Source organism: Neolamprologus multifasciatus, chromosome 15 (genome assembly GCF_963576455.1).
Source record: "Neolamprologus multifasciatus chromosome 15, fNeoMul1.2, whole genome shotgun sequence".
In the NCBI taxonomy this organism is placed as follows: domain Eukaryota; kingdom Metazoa; phylum Chordata; class Actinopteri; order Cichliformes; family Cichlidae; genus Neolamprologus; species Neolamprologus multifasciatus.
Window position 1 is genome coordinate 16,532,454 of NC_140453.1, and position 24,688 is coordinate 16,557,141.

A 24,688-nucleotide genomic window follows, 5' to 3' on the forward strand; every position below is an offset into this window, starting at 1 on the left:
TAAAGGCACAAGACCACACGTTACCCAACGTCTGATAGTAACGATAATGTTTTAAGTGCATTTTACTTCTGACTTTACACATAAGACAGTTAAATCTAAAAACAATAAAAACAATAAAAATGCTTAATAATCCCAAAGACTGAAATTCACCATCTATAAATCATTGACGCCACTTAATCTTATTTTGTTGAGAAGCCTTTTGCATGTGATTACTCATCAAGAAGAGCTTAGATGCAGCATAACCTCTAACAGAAAAAAAATAGCAAACATTTATTGAATAGATTATCCTACATATCCTACAGGAAAGATTATACAGTCTTCTATCTCTGACACACTCAATCAATATAGTCTGACAGCCATTTCATTAAATGTACCTTGCTAGTTATGGCTCACTAGCCAAGATTCAACAAGGTCCCAGAAACACTGCTTAGAGATTTTGGTCCATATCGACCCAATGGCATCACACAGCTGCTGCAGAATTGCCAGCTGCACATCCATGATGTAAATCTCCTAGTCCACCACATCGCAGAGGTTCTCTGTTGGATTGAGATCTGGTGACTGTGGAGGTCATTAAGCTCATTGTGATGAAACCAGTCTGAGATGACTTGGGTTTTACGACATATTATCCAACTGGAAGCAGCCATCAGAATGTGGCTACACTGGGGTAAAGAGATGGACTTGACCTGCAACAATATTCGGGGAGGCTGTACTGTTTGAATGATGCTCGGTTGGTACTAAGAGGCTCAAAGTGTGCCTACAACATATCCCCACACACACACCACCACCACCAGCCTCAACCAGTGGTGTAAGGCCAGATGGATCCATGCTTTCATGTTTTTACCACCAACTCCTGACCCCACCATCTGAATCTGGTCCTGTTTTCTTTTAATGCAGAGGAAGCGATCTGCAGTCAGTGGAGTGAAACAGGAAGCACAGAAGGTTCTTAGAGAAGGAGAACGTCTACTGGGTGAAGCGAACCAGCTTTCTGACAACGTCAACAAAGAGATTGAGGTACGGGAATAAATCTTTCGTACTCTGTAACACTTTAAACCTCTGTCCACTCTAGAATATTCTGCCTCAGGTTAGTTGTATTGCTTTTGTCTTCAAGAAAGACAAATTTCAGTTCGGCACATATAATGTTATTGTTATGTTTTATTAGCATTAAAAGTCGCTTTTATGTAGATCTGAGTCTCTGTTCTCTGTTCAATAGGACTTGGATGGAAATGGCGAGTGACTCTCGGGGCTCTTCATGGCCGCTGGAATGACAGAGTCAGTCACCTCACTTATGGTTTGAGCGATGGTCGCCTGGCTTATCGCATGCAGGATGCAGAGGAAACATGCCAAGCAACTTAACAACTCTGCAGCCTATTTTAGATGGGTAAAGGGAGTATACTTTTACAGTACAGAAAAGCACACACGTAGGCCCAGGTAGTATTTACTTCAGGCTTCAGTGTGATTTCAAAACGGGTTCAAGTTTTTTTTAATAACATTTGCTGGTTACAGCTTTTTATTCAGTTTCATGTTACTGTAAGTTAAATATCCAATTCGACTCTTAAGCGCTAAAAGCATACCATCATCAACTGCACACTCAGCTTCACAGTTCAGTTAAGCTGGAATATATTATGCTGAAGTCCACCCAAAATCCAACTAATGGCAGTAAATGTTGAGACATGAAAAGTTCTGGAAATTCTCGTTATAACTTCCAGTTTAATTTAACTGCTTACCAAAGTGTGTATAACAAATAGAATAGGAAATCAATGTCCATTTCTTCCTTCCCCCCCTCTCTTCACAGTATTTTGGCTGAAGCTAAAAACCTTTCCTTCAATGCGACAGCCGCCTTCAATGCCTACAGTAACATTAAAGCGAATGTTGATGCAGCAGAGAAGGAAGCAAAGGCAGCCAAACAGAGGGCGAGCGAGGCACTGGCACTGGTAAGAGGACGTGCACTGCCATGTATGGAAACACATGCTGTATGTAACTCGCCCTGTATTCAGCTACTGTAGATACCAAGCACAAGCAGTTTAGCAATCCGGACCATGAAAGTGTTCTCTCAGCACAAAAGATAGTGTGTGTGTGTGTTTGTGTGTGTGTCGCATGCAGTAACAGTAATGTAAGCTTGTGCTCTCCATTAGTCATGGCTGAGGGATCAAAGCACAGCTCTGTCCCTCTTCTTCCTTCCCTCTCTTTCTCATTATCATGACTCACACCTGATATCTTCCTTTTTTCCTTCTTTTATTTTTTAATTTGTCCCGTTTCCTATTCCCTTTCTTTTTTCCCCTATTTTTTTCTTTTTCCCTCGCATGTTTTACTTTTTTTTTTTAAACATTTGCCTTCATCTTTGATTTTTTTTCTCCATGTATTTCCTCTTCTCTCCTTTTTCACTTTAATTTCCTCTGAGCCAGTTCATTTGTCTGACCGTCATTCTGCTGATACTTTACCCTTCTCTTGTTGACTCATGCGGCTCGTTTGCCTTTTTTTTCTTTTCCTTTGGCAAGTAATATGTAAAGGGCTAAAAGTGAAAAGCAAAGGGATGAAAAAATGATTCAAAGGGTTGAACACGGAGAAACAAAGTAATGAATAGTTAAGTAATTTGAATCCCTTTCTTAGAGGATCATTTAGCAATGTGAAGTAGTTATGCTTTGATCTTACAGTCGGTACCTGTGTATGCAGATTACTGCACCTTTGCATTTTTTTTTTTAAATTTGTGTGTGAACCCAAAAATACTTTATTCTGAGAGCATTTTAAGTCACACAATTTGCACTGTTGCTCCTTGTATGCAGGCTTTAGGTCCAGAGATCCCAGTAAAGGAAGCAGCTCGAGATGCCCTGCAGAAGAGTCATGTACTGTTGGATCAAGCTAAACAACTTCAAAATGAGGTCCAAGGTACTGTCGGTGTATGTGTATCCAGAATGTACTATATATAATGCAAGAAATAGGTTCCTTATACAATATAAAACAAGCCTTCCAATTTTAGAGCAGTGTATCTGATATCACTGTCGTCCTACATTTGCCTCTCTATGTCTTTTTCTCAGTCACTCTTTCCTTTTAGGGAGGTGAGGGAAGTGATTTCATTAGCAGGCGGCCTTGGCTTCAAATCAAACCACCATCATCATTTACTTTGTGTGTGTGTGTGTGTGTGTGTGTGTGTGTGTGTGTGTGTGTGTGTGTGTGTGTGTGTGTAGAGAATGCAGCTGGTGTGGCCGGGCTGAAGGGCAGAGTTAAAGCAGCGAAAGACAAAACCAAAGACCTGCTGAAAGCTGTCAATGGAACCATGGCAACGCTCAACGCCATCCCCAACGGTATGATTGCATCATTGTGTGTGTGTGGGGCTGTGCATGCACACACAAGTGGGCGAAAGATAAAGAGAGAGTGGATCAATATCAGTGTGTGGATAGAGGTCAGTTGCTCGGGTAAACTCAACTTGCCACATGTCAGTACTCACAGATACGCACTCGGAAATGCACTGCGGCGATAGCAAAGTTACTGAACTGAAGTGTTACACATGTTTGTGTTTGGATCGACACACAGAAAGCTCTCAAATGTAGCAATAGTAACAGTTCAACATGGAAACATTTGCCTTAAAAATAAATGAATATGAATAATAAAGAGATTTTTACAGGATTTCCCTAGTGTGATGTCACTTAGAGCAAATATTCAGCGCGATACTTTTATAGTTTCAGTCTCAAACAATAAAATCTGTTCATAGACTGACCCTATGCAAGGTTGTATCAAAACAAGCTGTGTTTTTATTCTAGAGACTTCTGGTCACATCCAGCATGATCAGAGCAGGGATTCACATTTAATCATCCACGTTTCACTTTTACTCTGATGTCTAAAAACGATAATCCTTGATATTAAGTGATGAATATTTAAAATTATTGTGCAGCGTGAACTGAGAGAGCATACATCTGTGTGCATGCGTGCGTGTGTATGTATGTGATGCCATAATCGAACCAAATTAATGCCAGACGTTTGCTTTGTGGAACTTACAGAATCCAGATCTGACCTAAGAGTTATCTCGTTATTTCTTTAATAAAACATAAAAATGATAGTAAATAAACTGAACAGTAAAGTATATATTTGTTTAAAAATTTGGGTTTGCACAACATCAATGTAAATTATGTCAGTTACAGTACACATCTTTTATGTTTCATTCTTTGACAGACACAGCAGCTAGGCTAGCAGCCACAAAGGCTGTAGCAGCGGATGCTAACGCCACAGCCATCGACGTCCTGGAGCGTCTTGGAGATTTGAACCTGCGACTTGGTGGACTAGAGCGCAACTACACTGATCTGAAGGAGACTGTCAGCGAAGCCAATCAGATGATCCAGGACCCTGAGAAAAACAGTAAAGTGCTTTTCTTTTGGTAGTTAGTATGCATAGTCTAATATTAGTAGGCAGGTAGTAACTAATTACTCTTTCTTTACTCTGAAAAGAGTGAGCTTTTGAACATTTTTGCAACTCTTACATCCTAATTTGATAAATTAATAACAAAATGTTGAAAATGATCAACTGGAACATTTCCAAACTTTTATCTTGTTGTTGTCTCAGATCTACGTAAATTCAAAATTGAAATTTGATATATTTCTCTCTGTTTCTCTTTTTTCAATCCCCACAGCAATCAGTATGTATATCTCACTTACTTTAATTTGAGCACGTATTATACGTGGTGCACCAATACCATATTTTAATTGCAATATCTCACATATTTGTTTTGCTTAAATACAACAAATCACAGAGTACACACTGTATTGAGTCAGCGCGCTCTTCAGTCAGTATCGCCTATGGCGGCATAGGCTGATTTCGACAGCAGTATTGGAGCACCACCCATTAATATTGTGATTATCTTTAATAGCTACACGGTAAACAATAGTTGCTTCTAATAAAGCCTCCATTCGGCATGAGCATGAGAGCTCTGCACACTGCAAGGCATAGCACTTATTTTTTTAATTTTTATGTCTTCTCTTTATTTTTATCTTTCCTGGATCTTAAGCTGATACAATTTCTCCAAGTAAATAAATTAGAAGCAGTTCTCTTTGAATGCTGAGTTACACTAATTGTTTGGCTCTTACTGGCTTTGCCATCTTTCTGTCTCTTCCTCCACATTTCTCCTCCTCCAGTGATTTCCTCATCTACCATTATTTCGCTTCGTCTTCTGCAAGCTTTCTCTTTTTCTCAGCTGCAGTACTGTACCGAATAGTATCATGATAACAACTATGGTAGTGTTCTGTATCATTGCTGTATTTGATCTCTCTCTACCTTCAGTTCATGCTGCAGGAGCAAAAGTGAAGGATTTGGAGGACGAAGCTGACAGGCTGTTGGAGAAGCTGCAACCAATCAAAAAGCTACAGGACAATTTGAGGCGCAACATCTCCCAAATAAAGGAACTGATTAACCAGGCCAGGAAACAAGCTAATTCAGTAAGTTGTTGACACACTGCCATGTACAACTCCTACTCATAGTTGTAGGAGATCACATGTTTTATAGTAGTTTAATGTATAATAAATGTCAGCAAGTTTGCATTTATTTTATAAGATCTTGTGCAAGATTTATTATGATTTATTTGAACTTCCAGAAGCATTTGTGGCTGGCTAACACTTCGACAGGTTGACCAGGAGACAGTTGGACTGAATGTGTTTACATGTACGAGGCCCAGCCGTGGGTCTAGTAGGCTTGGTTTCTTTTGATGGCTTTCTTCCACCTCACCCCTGGGAGCTATTTAGAAACATGTCGGTGCCCAGCAGTTGGTTAAAACTTTGTTGCAGGACTATATATGGCATAATAATTCAGGCATAATCTGCCTGCATTTATAAATTAGATATCAGTCTATCTGAGACTGATTGCTCTCAGTCCAAGTTGGACTTGGAGGAGAACACCGGATGTTTTTTTTTAAAATACTTGTGTTTTATTATACAATATATAAGATAAATTCAAACTATAATTGAAGATTCCTTTTTGTGGAAACATTCTTAATTCACTCTTTCTTCCTGTTTACAGATCAAAGTATCAGTGTCTTCGGGAGGTGACTGCCTCCGTAGTTACCGCCCTGACATCCGAAAGGGGAGGTATAATACCATCATTCTTCATGTCAAAACCACCACACCTGACAACCTGCTATTCTACCTGGGATCAGCCAAATATGTAAGCACGTCTCAGAAAAACACAGGAGCATAAAATCAAAAGTAGTTTGAACTTGTACAGGTTGTTCATTTCTAAACAAAAAACAAATCTATTGCCTTAAAAATGTGTCTTTATGTCACAATTTAAATATGAAAATGTTCATTTTTTAAAAAAATGTTTCATATCGATGCATTTTTCTCATTTAATTTAACACTCAGGTGCTATGTAGAGCACCATAACATATTTTTTTTCTCTTGAAGCGTTCTCGTGTACCATTAGTCTCTTTCCCATAAACCGCCCTCTCACACACCTTACAGGTATTCCCAAAGTGGCTTGTCTAATATGTGAATAACTAATACACATTGACACATACTTGCAGGCACCCTATAAACATAGCACTAATTTAAGTCACCATGCTACTCCCAAGGTGTGCATATGTGAAGAATTTGTGGGTTTGGTTGTAAACACATGTGTGTATCTTGATGAGCAGCACCAATTAACAACAGGTTTATGTTGCCATGTACTTTAGCCTGATTTCCCCTGAGAAATCTTCACTGCATCTGACTGGAAAGTGTGGAACATTCATATGTGTGTGTTTGTGTGTCTCTACTATTTTCTGATGGTGAATAATTCAGTTTGTATAGTAATTTTGTGTGTGTGCATGCACGCCTCTTACATTTTTCTAATAGCGTGTAATACTAGTTGAATAGTAACGATGCTGCCCTGTGATCTCTACTAATGAATAATCGGCATTACCCTGGGGAGACCAGAAAGATTAGTGCATGCACTTTTGTGTCTGTGTATGCGTGTCATTTGTGTCTTCAAATGTGACCCCCTGATAATCTCTAATTGCGCATAATAATATATGAATTATAATTCTTGGTATGCACTTCAGCCGCAACATGAAGATGAGAGCATATGCTGAAAGTTCACTTTTTATTTTTTTTCATACTCATACATATGTAATAAGAGCATTAATCAAAATACAGCAAGATCCAGTAAAAATTCACTTACAAGGACAGATGGAGAAAAGGAAAGCTTTTGTAGCCCCAGAATAGATCAGAACTGGGTATAAAAGTACTTCACTGTTCAATCATTCACATTTTAGTACATAAAACTGCTGCATAACTCCTGCATTGTGTCATCTTAAAAGCATAGACTGTGTATAAAAGACACCTGTATCGAGGGAAAAGTAAAGCCACAGCCCATCACTTTTTACCTTACAGTTTGCCACTAATGGACATTGTTGGCTTTGGTGTCATAGTTCACTCTATGCTAGGACATTTCCAACAACGTTATGTAGGTAGTTGCTTCAGTTGCTCATAGTTGAACTCTGTAGCTACTTGCTCCACATGCAGCTATTTTGTGGTCGAAACAAGTTGCTCAATTTCACCGGCATACTGTGGTCTTACCATGCATAACTTCAAGCCTGTATATAGCTTACATGTTATTTCTCTTGTAAATCATTTTAACATGGGTACCTTTATTGGCTTCACCACAGATCCCAGCTTGCTAAGGAGCTAAAGCATGATTGTTGGTTGTTCATTTCTAAACAAAAAGCAGTATAAATATTACCAGTGCACATTACGTTGTTATTTGCAGAATTCTAGTAGATAAATGATTCCACATCCACAAAGGTGAGAGGTGTACCACATAACCTCTGAGATTTGTGTGGTCTGATAATCACTTTGAATATATTGTTTGAATTAAAGCCTAAATCTGAGAACAATGCAGATTTTTACAACGCATGCAAAACTATAGAGAATCTGATTACATTGGCCGCATCTGGAAAAGTTTTGGATAAATTGGAAGAATGCTTAAGATTTATTATTACATTTAAAAAATATATTCTTGCAATAAAATTACAACCTTTAAACTACCTTTACTGTCCTCCAAACCCTTTTGTTTAAAAAACAAAGTGGTTAGCAATGTCACCTCAAAGCAGGAGGGTCGTGGGTTTGAATCCACCAATTTGTTGGGGCCTTCCTGTGTGAGGTTTGCATATTCTCCCTGTCACTGTCAGGGTTCCTTCTGGGTATTCTGACTTCCTATTACCATGTTAGAACAATTGGAGAATAGGTGAAAACTGGCCATAGGTATGAATATGAGCATAAATGGTTTTCCCTACCTCTCACCCTATGACACCTGGAATATGCTTCAGAATCACCGTGACCCTGAACACTATATATCCCAAGTTTTCTCCAAGTATTTTTGAATGTTTCATAAACTGTCAACTTATTCATGTACATTACCCACAATTACAAAATCAGTATCTGTATTCATCTTGTTAAGTGGATAAATCAGCACTAAGCACAGTAACCTTAACCTAAAATAAATCACAACAATGATTTTTTGCAGTTTATTCAGCATGTGTCTATTTTGTCTCAGGTTGATTTCTTGGCATTGGAGATGCGCAAGGGGAAGGTGAATTTCCTTTGGGATGTGGGTTCAGGTGTAGGGAGGGTCGAATATCCCCATCACACCATCCATGATGGAAACTGGCACAGGATCGAGGCGTCTCGGTAAGAAGAGCGCACTCATTCATGTGTATGGAAATGTGCTGTACCTTTGACACGTATGGTTTAAAAACTGATGTTACATCTTACATTTCAGGAGTTTTGAGAAGTTTTTAAGAAAACATGCGTACACTCACACATAATCGCAAAGTGAGTTTACAAGAAAGGGGTATAACAAAAGAAAGTTACTGTACTTATCTATACATGTCTGTATAGATGTATATAGCTAATTAGTTTTATACATTTCTTTATATTTTTTTTGTCTGTGATCCCGTCTAACCACAAGCAACAGTTGTAACCGAGAGTTGTTGCAGAAATAAACCAACAGTTACCTAAGGACATCTTCTCATTCATGCTACTGTGGAAAGCGCACTGTTTCACTTGGGAAATCAAGAGATTGCAGGATGTCAGCCTGTGGCACATCATTGCATAGATACAGTGTAATCGAACAAACTAGTTTTCTCTGTGAAAGCTGCAGCGATGTTTTATGCAAGACCGTCTCACATCAGGCCAATTCACACAAAGGAGATGGCCCATTTGCACCATGTATTTCCATCTGAGAAATTTCCCAAAGGTGTCTTCCAGTGGAATCACGCAGACTATCGGTCTTAAGTGTTCCCCTACACAATGTAGAAATCTTGACTTTAAACTCCAAGGTGGCCGGCTGATTTTTGCCATACATCTCAGAGTTTTCACTGCAACAAAACTGGCTCCACACTCTGTTTCTATCATTCTTTATCTTTAGCACCAAGAGTTTATAAAAACTGATTCCAAATGGCTTCAGTCATAACAAATCTCTTCCAGGAAGTACAGAATGCCAAGCAAAAAGACAACAAACCCTCTTCTCATTCTCTCAATACAGCAATGGGTTGAATGGTACCATATCAGTATATCCTCTGGAAGGCTCTATGGCTGGTATGATGCCGACCCCGGCCAGTGCCAACTCGCCCACGGCCTTCACCATCTTGGATGTAGACCAGAACGCCTACCTGTTTGTGGGAGGGATATTCGGCTCTGTCAAGGTGCCTGTCTGTCTGTCTCAAAACATGAAGAACCTGTCTTCCTGCTGTGTTTTCTCATTATTATCTTTTTTCTGTTTGTCTTTTAGAAAGCAGAGACAGTAAGAACAAATACTTTCACAGGCTGCATGGGGGAAACCTACCTGGATGGTAAACCTATTGGACTGTGGAACTACAGAGAGAGAGAGGGAGACTGTAAGGGATGTGTCGTCAGGTATACAGTCACAATTTAATTAGAAGTTAATTATTTTATTCTTCCTTACTGATATTGATAGTGTAGTCTTTTTATTACTCCCAGTTGTATTCGTAATTGTAGATATGTAAAGAACATTTTATACAGGAACTAGGATTTATTTATAAAAACAGCTGTCTTTTGCAGATATTCTGGTTGGTCTAATATTCAAGTGAGCGTTTCATTGTCTCGCCTACTTTGCATTTAATTATTTGTGACCTTTCAAACTCAGGCAGTTGGACAGGAAACAAAGCAGTTGTAAATTGGTCCTTTTTTGTAGCCCCCAGCGTTCCCACGGTGAAGGGACCGTTCAACTGGATGGAGAAGGCTACGCTGCAGTGGGACGACCCACCAGGTGGAACCCAAATGTCTCCACCATCACTTTCAAGTTCCGCACGTTCTCCTCTGATGCTCTGCTCATGTATATGGCAGCTGAAGACATGGTATGTGTTTAATATGGTATTAACACCATGATGGAGACAGATATTTTGTTTATTTTGTAAGTTGTGAGGCTTTTTAAAATTTATTTAGACAGTACAAATACTGTAAAATGTACATCGAACAATCAAACAGGTGTCAAGCTCTTACTTCTTGTGTCTTATGACAATTAAAAAGAAAACATTACAGTTTTCTTTATGTGACATTAAGAATAGTGTCCAAAATCTGCTGTTTTATTGATCAGTCAAGATTTGATTAATTGATAAAATAATTTTAACCATTTTCTTCAGTCTAGTCCATATTGGGACCCTTTGCAGTATATTTTACACCGTGTTGTTAAATCCTATCTTTTCAGACTTGTGCTGTTATTGATTTGTACTGAATTTGAAACGCCAGAGTGTCACAGCAGTCTCTCCCTGTTTGATGCTCTCTGCAGAAGGACTTCATGTCTCTGGAGCTGTCAGAGGGTAAAGTGAAGGTTAACTTTGACCTTGGATCTGGAGTTGGAAGTGCCAACTCATCTAAGCGCCATAATGATGGCCACTGGAAATCCCTCACCATGTCGAGAAACAAGAAACTATGTAAGCCTTCTTATATAACCTGTGCTGTGAATCAATGGGACAGATAAATTAGAAGGTATACATATACAATCTCTCCGTGTTCTGTTGCTGATAATGTATCTTCAACTCTTAACAAAGCCACGGTGTCCATAGTAGACGTTGACAGCAGTGACGAGGAAAAGATTGTGGCCACATCTCTGGGGTCAGCTACTGGTCTGAACCTTAAGGAGCACCAGAAAATCTATTTTGGAGGTCTGCCAACGATTGGAAATTACAGGTACGCATAAAGTGCTGTAATTTACGTTGGTTCAGTTTATAAAAGCTTACATGATATTCTGTGTGAGAGCTGCATATTGTTTTGCGTTTGATTTACAGAAACTGGCTATCAAACCTCATAGCAGAGTGAATTGAATGGCATAAACATTAAAAACAACTTGACCAGTTCAATGATCAAAGTAAAGATGGCAAGTTGAATTGAAGGTTTAGTTTAAGAATGTTAACATGTTTACCATATGGTTGTGTGTTTGCTAATGCTTGAATGTCATGTTCCTTCTTAACAGCATCGCAGCCAGGTAAATGAATGAATAAATAAATAAATACATTTTATAATCAAGCACAATAAAAAAAATAAACTGTATTCACTATTGAGCTGTGCATGAGGCTGACCTGCTGATAATGCTGTACAGCCCACACTGAATGTACGTTTGTTTGTTGGCTGGACTCTCAGAAATCACTTTTTCTATCCTTTGTTAATCTGAATTTGACGTTTGTTCAACAACATTTTGGTGGAATAACTCATATGAATAACTCCCTTCCATATTTTATTGGCATATTCAGTAGATTTAGATGTTAATCTACTTGCTGACATTTTTGAGATTGATGGGTAACTTAAAAAAAGTGTATTATGCTGCTAAAAGAATGTTTATTGCAGTCGTTGACGAGGATTATCATATGCTGGATATTTTTTAAGAACTTTCTCTTGAATAACAGATACTCATCTTGAAATGAGTAATATAGAAAAATATCCCAGTGCATTTGTATGGACAAACGACATATTCAGATTATTCTTGTTGATGTTTAGGCATCACTCTGCTTGCGAATTCACTGCTGCAGTAATTCACTTCTACAAGAGCAGACTGACCATTATTATGATTATTGAATACTCCAAAGTAAAACTGTCTTACACTTCATATAGGTCAGAGGTCATTCTGAAGAGGTATGCGGGCTGTCTTCGGGACATTGAAATCTCCAGAACGCCATATAACCTTCTGAGCAGCTCAGATTATACTGGTGTGACTAAAGGATGTAATGTAGAGGTAAGTGAGCTTTTATGAAACATCCCGTATGATTGCTAACCCTCTGGTTACAGTTAGGGATGCACCGATACCGATACTGTAAAATGTGTGTGTACTCATACTCGTAAAAGTTAACCGATACCATGAACCGATACTAACTTATTTCATTAATCAGAGGGCGGCTTGTCATTTCTGTTGTAGTTTTTTAGATTGGCCACTAGGGGGACATCCCGCGCTAAACAGGCACAGGGTTAGGCGAGTGAGACTGGCGGCTCCAGATAAAAAAGAAAAACTGGAGGCTGCTGTAGCTAGGCTAAACAAAATGTCAGCAGTGTGGACCGGAACAGCCAACTTTAACTCAGGGTTTGGAAAAGCGAAGAAAAATGTCAAGAGAAAATCCACAGGCAGTTAAAATAACAGAGGCTCTGACTCGATTTATTGCTCTGGATGACCAGCCAATGGCGGTCGTGGAAAACATAGGATTGCACCGTCTTCTCAGCATACTCGAGCTGCGATATGAAATATAATAAATAAACAGAAGTGTTTATTTATTATTCTGAAAGCTCGGGACAGTGCCAATAGTTCAGTGATATTTTGTTAAATTACAATGTGGAGACTCCGCAATAATTTAACAGAAGTGCTTATTTTTCACTTGAAATTTTTTTGTGGTCATTTTTATTAAGATTTTATTTTTTATCGGCAGAGAATAAAATAAAACCTGTCTTCCAATTCATTGCATTTGTGTGTGTGTGTGTGTGTGTGGTAGAAGTATCGGTTTTTGTACTGTGTATCGGCAAGTACTTAGATCCAAGTATCGGCATTGTATCGGTTTGAAAAAATTGGTATCGTTGCATCCCTAGTTACAGTATTATATATTTTAGATTTGCTTTAAATCTAAAATATTTAAAGCAAATCATTCCTGATGTTTGAATGCATCAGGTCGGCGAATATGTACATATAATTAACATATCATCCGTTAAATGGGGAATCTGAAAAGGCATTAAAATCTGTTGATTGGATGACCTTGCAATTCTTCAGCTTTTTTTTCAACAGTACATGTCACTTTCATTCTGATTTGCCTTTCACTCAGTTGCTTCTTTATGTAGGAAGATGGTTTCCGCACAAAGAATAAAATAAAAAGGCACAGACGTGTTTAATCTGCAGTACCCTTTCATATTCATGTTCCTCTCACAGACACAAACTATGTATTAAGTATTAATCAGTGCATTTGTAAGAATATACACACTTCTTAAATTGCTTTTTATATTTTAATCTTTCAAGCCTATTATGCAAACACACTCATGGAGCTTTCAACAGCCATGCAAGGTTTTAACCATGACTAGTGCTATTCATTCACTTACAAAAAGATGCAGCCAAAGCGTATCAAGGCCCGGAGAATGTTGAAGAAGATTGCTGAAGGTCTGTCTCTTGTTTTCTGCGTGTGGTGATGGTAGAGAGTAAGTCACAGGCTGGAGACCTTTGTCTTTTGGAAAAAAGCAAGTCCTTATTATGTGAATGATTTAAAATAAAGACTTAGTTTAAGCATAGTATAAAGTCAGGTTAAGGTTAGATGTAGGCAGTTAGTGGTTGTAAAAAAAAAAAAAGAAAGAAAAAGTCCTTATTAAAGTAATAAAACCACATGTGGGTAGGTATGTTAAATAGAGGGGGAGAATTTCATTTTTACAACTACCGTAACAAAAGGAAAGCTGGATGATGATGCACCAGAAAGTCTGTGTGAAACAGCGTGCCCCTAAAATGTGTTGCTGTTCTTTGAAAAACCTTGACTAAAATATCAAAAAGTCATATAAATTTAATCTACTACATTCAGACTTGTGTAGTCATTTTCACTCTTTTCTGTTTGACTTCTGCATTGTAGGCATGATGGACGGTGCTGAACTAAATAACTGATCTGTGCATTGACGTACTTAAATTAAAATACATGTCAAGTGAAACTGTTTCTTCTTTGTTTGCAGAACCTGCACACAGTCAGTTTCTCTAAGCCAGGATACATGGAGCTGAGTGGTCTATCGCTGGCCGTTGACACAGAGATCAGCCTGTCATTCAGCACTCTAGAAGACACTGGGACCATACTGCTGGCAGTAGGCGGAGGGTCACCAAACAGACAGAAGGTTGTTGTTATTTTATTAGGGGTTTTTTTGGTCCATCTGTTTTACTCACTGAGTCACTCCAATACAATATACTTCTTAAATCTGAGTTTTGCTTTATTTTATCTGATCAAGTTCCTCATTCTGTTATAGTTGTAAGATATTTCTCATGGGTGGGGAACAGTGTACTATGGAGAGTAGCTTCATTTGAACTTAAATATTCATTCACTACTAATCACTCAAATCTTTCTCTATTGTCACCAGTTTGTGTTCAATATTTTTTCAGAAAATATTTTAAAAAATTGTTAAATTGTTGTTAATAATTGCCATAAAATCTAATAAAACTGCAAGAATGTACAGTATAGTAATTTATTATATAGTACGTATATAGAATTTATGTAGTATGGAAGTGAAATACAATATAAAAATTGTTTGGTATATTGTTTCAGTGCATCTTTGTATTTGTGCTAAAGAAACATTTTTAAAACATCCATTTGACTTTAAAGGGTTAAAACAATGTTTGCTGTGTAGTGACAAAATTTGCCAGTGTGTGCATGGTAACATAACAGCGTGCCTGTTGTCTAATAATATGGCTTCTATTAAAAACCTTGTAATGCAAGCTCAGTTTTTTCTGGTTAAGTTTCTTGCACATCTGCCCCTTTTATGGTACAGTTTAACTATGGAAAACAGCAAAGCCAAAACTATTGTGAGCGTTTTCATTGAAATTGTAAAACAGCCGCAGAGCAGCTGAGCTACAAATTGATCGTAAACTGTCTTGTCTATAAATTTATGGCAATAATTTGCCAATCTGTGTGAGTGATTTCAGTCAGGTCAAGGTGGACTCAAGTGGCTCACTTGAGTAATAGCATTACTCAAGTGAGTAATCCAGTGTAAGGGTACCATTAGGTAATGATAGCACTTTATGATAAAGCATTGTGAAGCTATTAGTAAGGTGTTAGCAAGTGCTTAATTCATCATTGATACAGCATTATTTCTCCTTAGAAGGCCATTTATAAATGCAGATATATGATCATGATTCATGACTCAAAGCTGTGCATGGTGTAAGAGTAGCAGATAGATAAACATATCTCTGTTTATAAATGACATACCAAGGCGGAGTAATATGTATGTAAACAATAAATTGAGCACTTCCCAATACCTTACTAATGCTTAATAGTGTGACATTATTAGATAGTGCTACCAAGGCAGTATCAGAAAACTTATTGGAAGAATCTGTGCACAATAACATTGTTCTGAATATCTTTCCAATCCAGGCCCGCTCCACGAGCCTTTCAAAGTCCAAGAGGAAGAGAAGACAGTCAGGAGAGGTGGGTTCACCATGCACAGTTTGGACCCAAATGCTGTCTTGTTTGCCTAAGTGAATGGCAGTTACATAAGTGCATATTAATGAGATTTGCGGTTTTTGGCAACTGAGCTAATGGGATTGTTGTTTTCCAAAATGCACACTCTTACTTATACACACCCATAGATGTGCAAAGACTCATACACACCTTTAGTAGCTGTTGTGGATGTTCATTGTATAGTGGCGATCTTAGCTTTTAGCTGACTTTGCCAGTGCATCCACACAGTCACACAAGCAACTTTTCTGTAAGTGAATTAAGTTTCCATGAGTGCATATTAATGAGATTTGACTCTGTTGGCAACTACACTGATTAGATTGTTTCACAGCTAAAACACCTTTTTTTTCCCACATGCACACACACATGTGCACACATGCCTGTCAACCCTAGCCAGTGCTAAATAATTAAATCCATTATTTTAACTCCCCTGAAAACACCATGGGCAGCATGTCATATTTGCAGCTGTGTGTGTTTGTATGTGCACGTAAGGGGTTTGTGTGTCATATCAGGTGTGAAGATGGCACTCACACGCGTGCAAATTTAAATGTGTGTCGTGTTTTTGTGTGTGAGAGAGGTAGAGAGGACAGAGGGTTACCTCTAGCTTATCCATCATCACTGGTTGTTAGGCACATAAATCAATTTTTGCTAACTATGCTGGCAGGCACAGCATTTGTGTGTATGTGTGCGCCTCTGTACGTGCATGTGTGGAGAAAGGTTAAGCGAGGTTAAAAACACCATCAACTCAACTTGGCCCTGACTAATGGCTGTTTTAGAGAGGGACACAGAGAGAAGGGGACAGGAGACAAAGGATGGAGGGATGGAGGAGAGAGATTTAGAGGTGAAAGTAAGGATAGAGAAGTAAGAACAAAGCTAAAAAGTAAGGAAATGAGATGATGGGGAGGATAGTCTGCTGTGGGAGAGAACAAAATTGAAAAAATGGAAAGAGCTGGGAGCAAAAAAAATGAAAGAACGGGTACAGAGGAGAGGTAAGAAGAAAAGAGGTGGAAGAATAAGAATATCTTATGGAAGATGAAAAACAGTAGATTGTTTTTAAGCTGGCCAATAAAGAAAGAAAAACAAATAATCACCTGTAGGTAAAAGATGGAAACCACCATGATGTGACCGAATATTTGTAAAGCATTTTTGCCACAGGTCACTTTAAAATAAAAACTAATAGCCCTGCAAAACTACTGTACTGTTGCAACCTGTCTGTCACAATATAAATAATACCCTGTTTTTTCACCAGATTTATTCCAAATGGAACTATAATTGTACATTCAATATTTCTCATCAGTACACAGCAAATCCAGCATGTCCAAATTAACACTGTCAGATTTGATTTCAACACTATGAAAGTGTCTATATGGGTCCACACCAGTTAATTTAACTCTTATTGGAGAGTTGGTATGTTAACTCTTATTTAACTCTGAAGTACCAAATCTGTCTGGAGTTGATGATTTAACACTTATTAATGCTAACTAGGTGTTAAGAGTTTCTATACTAACTCTCACAGAGTATTTTAGTTTAACTACATAAGAGTTATCTTCTAATTAATTCTAAAAAAGTTTGAATTTTACTCTTCTGAACTTCTAGAAATTCCTTTGGAAATAAAGATGTATTACAAAGAGGCAATGGTTTTTGAAAAACATTTATTTTGAACTGTGCACCACAACTTCAAAACATTTTCTGAAACATGTAACAATATGGAGCAATGTACATGTTCTCACTTTCATTAGAATATTGTTTATCAAACGGCCTGACATAGATAAATGCAACAGCATGCTCATTGTTCTTTTCTTCAATACAATATGCATGTCCTCCATTCATCACTTCTGCTCTCCCCCATATTCCACCTTCACAAGCATATCCTGTGTGGAGATTCAATAAAAATTAGTTATGCACTAATTAATTGCACAAATAATCTGGTACTAACTGGAGCACAGTAAAAAAAGACAAAAAAAAAAAGAATCATTTTTGAGCTATAACTTGTATCTTGTAGATTCCAGATACGAATCCAATGCCCATATTTAAAGGCAATATTCTACCCGAACATGTTTGTTAAAATGGTGCTCTCTCAAACAACTGAAGAATACAGACAACAGTTAATGGTGAACTAAATTTAAAAACTTAATCTTTTTCATTTTTACCTAAACCGTGTGTACAAACCTCTGGAGGACTCTAAATGTACAACCCAGTCAGGACATCTGCTACTGCTGTTTGCTCGTTTTTCTTTGTGGGAGATTGTTTTCAGGCTTGAAGTAGCACCATTATACCAACATTTCACAACCTAGACATTGTTTTAGGTGTATTTAAGTTAACCAAAAACTTGACTGAAAATTCATATGCAAGCTTTTTTTCAAGGCTGTACTATTTGCCCGCAGACAATACCTTTCAGCTAGCTAAAACAGAATATTATGCTATCACAGAGCAACGTGGCTAATGCCTTTCACACAGCTTTGTCTAAACTCCAAAAAGCCACAGAAGTAAAAGCTAATAATAATAATTGAAACAATCTCACAAAAATGACTTACCAAGCATGGCAAACAACTCAGAAATATGTAGAGCAAAATGTTCTGAAACGGCTTCACTTCAGCTTGGATCGGAATCTGTGGTGCTGGGGGCGGAGTCTGTGAATTTACTCTATTAGTGTCATAGCCCCTCTAGGAGTTCGGAGTTAAGAGGTCAAGAGTTAATGTTTCCATTGTAACACCTCCAGATTTGACATAGAAACACTAATTTTTAACACTCAACACACTATCATTTTACACCTCAGAGTTACATTAAAAGAATGTGACTCTACTTAGAGTAAAATTAACTCTACTTTTGCAAGAAGTCTACTAACACCAAAACATTTGACACTTTTGAATTTGCTGTGTAGTGGTTGAGACTATAAACTTACTAGGAATGTGTTTACTGAGGATATAGTGAACAGTATAATTTTTTTACGTGACTTTTATGAAGTCTTTTTTTAACTTGAAGAATTTCCCCATGTTGGCAATGCTAAAGAATGTGCACGTGTGCTATCTTCATCTTTTATGTACAGTCTATGGGAAAAGTCAGTATATGCACAGAGGGAGGAGAGATGATAAAATGATGATGACAGTTTTGAGGTACATTTGAGTTCCTCACTCATTCAAAACAACAGAGAGAATTTTCTTTATACAAACTGGAGATCAAAACTCTTTATCTTTCCTTCTTATCCACTGAATGATTGCACTAGTTTTGACTGCCTCGAGATATCACATTATTTTTTGTTTTTAATTAAGACATTAGATTGTCTCATAAAATGTGAAAAACATATTGAATAGGCCTGACCTGAAAGACATGGACTGCACAATTCTACCTGCTTCAGCTTTACGCTCTAGAGTGAAGATATAGAATGAGAAATGCAGAAAAGCATACCATGTTTTGCATGAATGTTGTATTTGTGCACATTCTTGTAAAATGCGCCTGTATGCGAGTCTGCATGAGTGTGTGTGTACGCGCGCGGGCGTGCTTTTGTACCCATGTACGAGTGTGAGATGGCGCGGCGAGAGCCATGTTGTAGCTACATCTCAGTTCAATTTGTCCCCGACCTCAAATTGAAATTCCATTTTCAGGTGGTAAATTGTCTCCCACTTCGCCCTCTGGCACACAGTGAATTAAAATTCAAATTAGCCTGACCCTGCACCACTGCTCTCTAGCACCTCTCTGTCTGTCTCACTCTTTCTCTCTCTCGCCATCTCTATCGTGCTTGCTGTTTTGCTCTCTGCCCTCTCATCTCTTCCCCCTATTATCCTGTCCTCCCCGTTCCTCTCATCTCTTGTTATCCTTTCCTCCCCACTCCCTTCGTCTTCCTTTATCTTGCTTATTTCCCCCCAATTTTGCTCTATATACCATATATCTCCCTGCATTCACCTCGCCATTCCCCTTACCCTTTCTCTGCTCTAATCCTCACTCTGTTTTGCCTCCCGTTTTTCTTTTTCTGTCCGTTTCATCCAATGCCCTTTCTTTCCCTTTTTTCTTTTTGCACAATGTGGATATAGAGTTACAACCAAATGTGCATTTATTTATTTATTTATTTGTGTGTGTGTGTGTGTGTGTGTGTCTTCTTTAAAACAACATAAATGGATTAGAAGCTAAAAAAAGATTGTTGTTGTTGCAGTTCCCCTGTGTGTTTTTAGGAAATAATCTGTAATCAAACGCCTACATTTTCATGTCATTTTCTACTCATCAAAATAAAGTTTCTGATATATTTCACTGGACTGAATGTACTGAATTTAAAAAAATAAAGTCCTTTTGCATTTACTTATGCAGATTTACTTGAACTTTACCATATTCTGTCTCCTAGGGTTAGTTTGAATGTTCATGTTGACCCTGTTAATAAAGTTTATCTCCAACTCTGGCAGCCCTACCTCTCAGTCATGCTGACCAGAGGTTCGCTGGAAGTCGTAGTGTCTACCGGCAGCCACAATCGGCGACAAGCCACCAGACGACCTGAACAAGGCACGCTGAATGATGGCAGAGAGCACACACTCCGCATAGAGAGGCTAGCTGGCAGGTTAGCGTTTGTTTTTGTTATGAAGTAACAAACTCCTGTTGAAGATGTTTTATTGTGTGTTATAATCCATTTCCTCATTTTGGAATTTTTTTTTTCCAACAGATCTTTTGCAGTCCACGTGGACGATGAAGCCAGGATGCAGGGCGTGCTTCCCAATGACCAGCCATTGAACTTGCAGCGTATCTTCCTTGGTGGTATTCCCGCAGAAGTAGAGCAGACCTCCAACAGAGCCAACATCCCCTTCAAAGGATGCATATGGAACCTCATGATCAATGCTGTGTATGTTAAACTTTGTCACTCTGTCAGATTTAACTGTGAACAGATTTGTTTTCTACAAATGTATTTGATACATGCATGATCTTCAGTTGAACAGCAGTGTTTGGTGTTTTTTAAGATGATTAACAGCAGTTTATTGAAATGCTAGTTTAGGCTGTAGACTTGTTTTTAAGTTAGCTTTTAAAAAATTTTGATACAAACAGTGTGGATCTGCCACTAGAAAAGCTTCTGTCTCCTACAATGTTGAGATCACACATGGGTGAAAGTACTAATTCACTATCCCATTGCTTTACATTATGTTTAAAATGTTCCTGTTAAACCTGTTTGATCCATATTTAAACACTGTACTTACTGTCTTAATGATCACCATAGACTTTATACACTGACAGGTTAAAGTGTAGTTAATGCAATTGCAGCAGGTCACGGTCGTGCTGGTGGTGTTGATGATGATAAAGCCCGTCTTTCTGCCTGAACAGCAGTAATTGAACTGTCCAGCATCATAAACATGCTCATAACTCAGATTACACCACCTCGTCTTTGTCTGTTTATGATTGCGTTGTTCCCTTCATTTCAGTCCTATCACCCCGACCTTTTCTAAGCTTACATCTGCGTGCCTGTCTGTCAGTTCACTCAGTGTCTGAAACAACCTCTCCCCTTTAGGACAACCTCCCTTTAAGCCAGGGGTGTCCAACTCCAGGCCTCGAGGGCTAGTGTCCTACAGGCTTTAGATGCGTCCTTGATCCAACACAGCTGATTTAAATGGCTAAATTACCTCCTCAACATGTCTTGAAGTTCTCCAGAGGCCTGATAATGAAATCATCATTTTATTCAGGTGTGTTGACCCAGGGTGATATCTAAAACCTGGAGGATGCCAGCCCTTGAGGCCTGGAGTTGGACACCATTGCTTTAAGCCAAAAAGATCTGGTTGGCAGTCCCATCCAAATAAAAGACCTGAGTGCCAATGCTCTGCTCACACATATGTATCTAAATGATGAGAGCAGGAGTTGGAAAAAACCCTTGTAAGCTGAGGTTTTAGAGCATTGTGAAGCCTAATCGTTTGGCTAACAGGGATTGTTTAGTCTTTCGTGGGTTTTTTGCTGGTATTGTATCTAAGGCAGAACCACTTTTGTCAAAGAAAATGTTATATCCATCTAAAGTAATGTTATGTAACAGAGCAGAACAGGGATTGGTGACAAAAGATGTGAGAGGCTCGTGGTGAAGCTGGTTGCAAAGTGCCTTGAAGAGAAAAAAGCAAGTGGAGACAGGCGAAAAGCTACTTAAAGAATGTGCCCTGTGTGAAACAAATATATGTATAAATACTTGGAAGTGTATAAACTGAATCAGCTGGCATCAGTTGATGTATTGGAATCAGGGGCTAAACTTGGTTTTGGGGCTAAACTTGGTTTTGTGGCCTGCTTGATCTAAGACTATGCTCAGTTGATTTAGCCATAAAATTATGTGCATGTCAGGCCTGTTTACAAGTTTAGTAGCTCATCAGATAGGCAAGATTGTTGTTTTTATTCACCAGCAGGGAATCCACCACACGCAACAGTGATGATAGTCATTTCAGCCTGATATTTCTTAGTTGCAGTTTTATTTGTATATGTAAAATACTAAATATCTACTTTATTTTGTGAAGAAAATGAAATTAAGGCTTGAAATAATAAACCATAGCAAACCTTGATATGTACAGATTTATTTAATTCTGTTGTGCACATGATTTTTACATCTAACTGCCTGTTCCTCTCTCAGTTTGTCAGATTTCGCTCAGTCTGTTTCCTTTGAGAATGCTGAAATTGGTCAGTGCCCGAACCTCGCCCCACCGCCACCTCCACCTCCTCTACCAGCAGAGAAGGAGCTCGAGAAAGAAAAAGAGGATTCAAAGCCCTCAACCCCCATCTCACCACGTCCAAGTCCTCCTGCTGTAAGTTTAATATAGCAACATGCCCTTAAACTAATAAAGGATGTTACAACTAATAAGTAAATTGTAATGGCCATTGTTTTTGTTAGTCAGCCTGTTTTAGACTGTTTGAACATTTTCAAAATATAAAAACAAATAATTATGTGCATGTTAGGCACATAGAACACAGTGTAGTAAAAGACACACATTCACCTGTGTACAGCTGTCCTACAGGGCTACAGTGCTATTTTTCTGACTCTGTTATTCAGAATATACTCTCACTCCCTTTCTCTCTCTGATGAAATGCAGCCACGGCCTGCCGTGTTAGCTTAGCAATTCATCACACAGCAGTTGTACAGCCCATTAACTTTTCTTTATAGTCCCTTTAGCCTTGAGTCACTAAACGCCAGCCCTGGCAGCCTGTCATACAGAGTGGAGCCATGGCGTTATGCTAGGCTAACTGTGCATACAATTAATGCTTTATGAGTGCAGAGGAGCCAAACACTCTGAGCTAACATTTAGCCACTATTCTAAGAAGCTGGCAGGCGGTAAAGTCAGTCATTTTTACACTCTTAGCACCGGGTTAGGCAAGATATATTTCACATATATGGCTTACAGCAGGCATAGGTTATCAGTTACCCAGTTAGCTGCTAAACTACACCTCTTAAGGAACATTGATCTTCAAGCACAGAGCCAAAGAACTCTGCTGTCCTAGCTATAATTCTGGTTTGTTGCTTTATGGGCTGAGAATTCATCTGATTTTATGATTTAGACTGCAGGCTGTAAAAGCCACAGTTCTCTGAGTTCTCATCTACACATTAAGTGTTATTAGGGTGTTTTTTATGTGTATTTATATATGTCATGCTTTGTTTGTTTGGTGCTTTGTTAAGACTCTTGACTCCTAGAGAAGTCTGTTAAATTAACATCATAATGTAGTATACAGCAGATACTATAGAAAACATCATTACTGCCATTTTTGTCTTGTACTGGATACAACACTGTTAAAATATTGACATGTTTTCATTATCAAACAACAGTTTTTAAAAATTGAACGGCACAATTTTGGCTATTAGCACATTGTTTTCAAATGATTAAGCAATGGAGCTCTGCACACAGGTTGTGACATGAATTTTTCATCAGCAGTAGGAGGATTTTGTCAAAATGAAGAAGTAAACACTGGTTGAATCACAGTTGACAGAACACAACAACTCAGCATGCGTATGAATGAAAAGAGCTTCTTTACTTCCCACTTCTCTGTCACGGCTTCTGTATTTGTGATTCTTCTGATAGTCACCGAGTACAAGTGAGAGGTCGAAGAGGCTCCATAGGCCTCAGTGAACCTCTGAAAAATATAACTCAGACTTTAATTTGAGCATTTTCCTTTTTCTCTTTGCATTCTGATTGATAATGTGACAACTGCCTCTAATTAGCTTTTTAAATCTTAGGTCTATAATTTCCTTCATTTACACTGAGCTGCAACATTAATAATGTTAAACAGGCTATATTTTCAGCTGCAAAATGTGACTTTTTCTTTAAAAAAACCCCCAAAAAACTAGAAATAGGCCTTGATCTATTCATCTGTTAGAAGAAACTATGGTGAGAGTCTAATAAGGAATGGGAACCGTTGCTTTTTGGCATTATCATCTGCTCTGTCATCGTTCTGTCTCTCTGGCTGCCACTAATCTGCTTCCCTCCAACTGCTGACTTGCAGGAGGCCACGTCCCCTTCCCTACCTGCTGCTGCAACCCATGCACCTGCTACTGTAGCACCGTCCAGTGATAAACAGAAACCCAGCTCAGATGTGGTACACACACACATGCAAACACACAAACTCAGTACTGGTTTGCTATTATTAAGTCAAGTGTAAGATTGTGTCACTCAGATTTTGTAGTTGTAGTTGTTGGTAACTATCTCAGACACAGATTTAGTGGACTGGAGAGTAACCTTGTGTTTACTCCACCCATGGCATCATCATGACCCAAGGTTCTCTTCTATCTGTCTGCTACTTGAGGCCAGGCAGAGAAATTGGTGCAAACACAGCCCTCAACTGGCAGTGACTGACCACCTCTGCCAGAGCAGCTGAGGGTTAAGTGCTTTGTTCGAGAGCCCTTAACATTAGGTACTGAGAAGAAGAGGGGCTTACTTGTTTGATATTCCGATGGTGTATCTGTTATAGTTTGGGATGCACCAGTTTATCAGCTGAAATTAACCTTGTTGACTGACTTCAACGCATTGGCAAAAGAGATGACATTCACTGAGAGGAGTGTTCAGCATTTATTTTGTGTGTTCCATCAGTTTTGTGGTCTCTGGGATTTAGTTTCATTTA

At 38.5% G+C, this 24,688-nt stretch overlaps 1 protein-coding gene across 1 annotated transcript in view; it reads left to right on the top strand.

Moving 5' to 3' along the window:
- lama2 (laminin, alpha 2) overlaps positions 1-24,688 on the top strand; it is a 226,331-nt gene that overhangs the window by 188,326 nt on the left and 13,317 nt on the right. Inside the window, 24 exon segments of the mRNA XM_085133739.1 lie at positions 895-1,030; positions 1,232-1,335; positions 1,337-1,366; positions 1,368-1,378; positions 1,793-1,931; positions 2,781-2,883; positions 3,183-3,299; positions 4,165-4,347; positions 5,266-5,420; positions 5,998-6,141; positions 8,509-8,642; positions 9,499-9,658; positions 9,745-9,869; positions 10,168-10,330; positions 10,762-10,906; positions 11,024-11,162; positions 11,446-11,457; positions 12,081-12,201; positions 14,154-14,309; positions 15,560-15,613; positions 20,035-20,186; positions 20,289-20,465; positions 22,215-22,386; positions 24,074-24,166. Coding sequence (XP_084989865.1) covers positions 895-1,030; positions 1,232-1,335; positions 1,337-1,366; positions 1,368-1,378; positions 1,793-1,931; positions 2,781-2,883; positions 3,183-3,299; positions 4,165-4,347; positions 5,266-5,420; positions 5,998-6,141; positions 8,509-8,642; positions 9,499-9,658; positions 9,745-9,869; positions 10,168-10,330; positions 10,762-10,906; positions 11,024-11,162; positions 11,446-11,457; positions 12,081-12,201; positions 14,154-14,309; positions 15,560-15,613; positions 20,035-20,186; positions 20,289-20,465; positions 22,215-22,386; positions 24,074-24,166 — 2,925 coding nt within the window.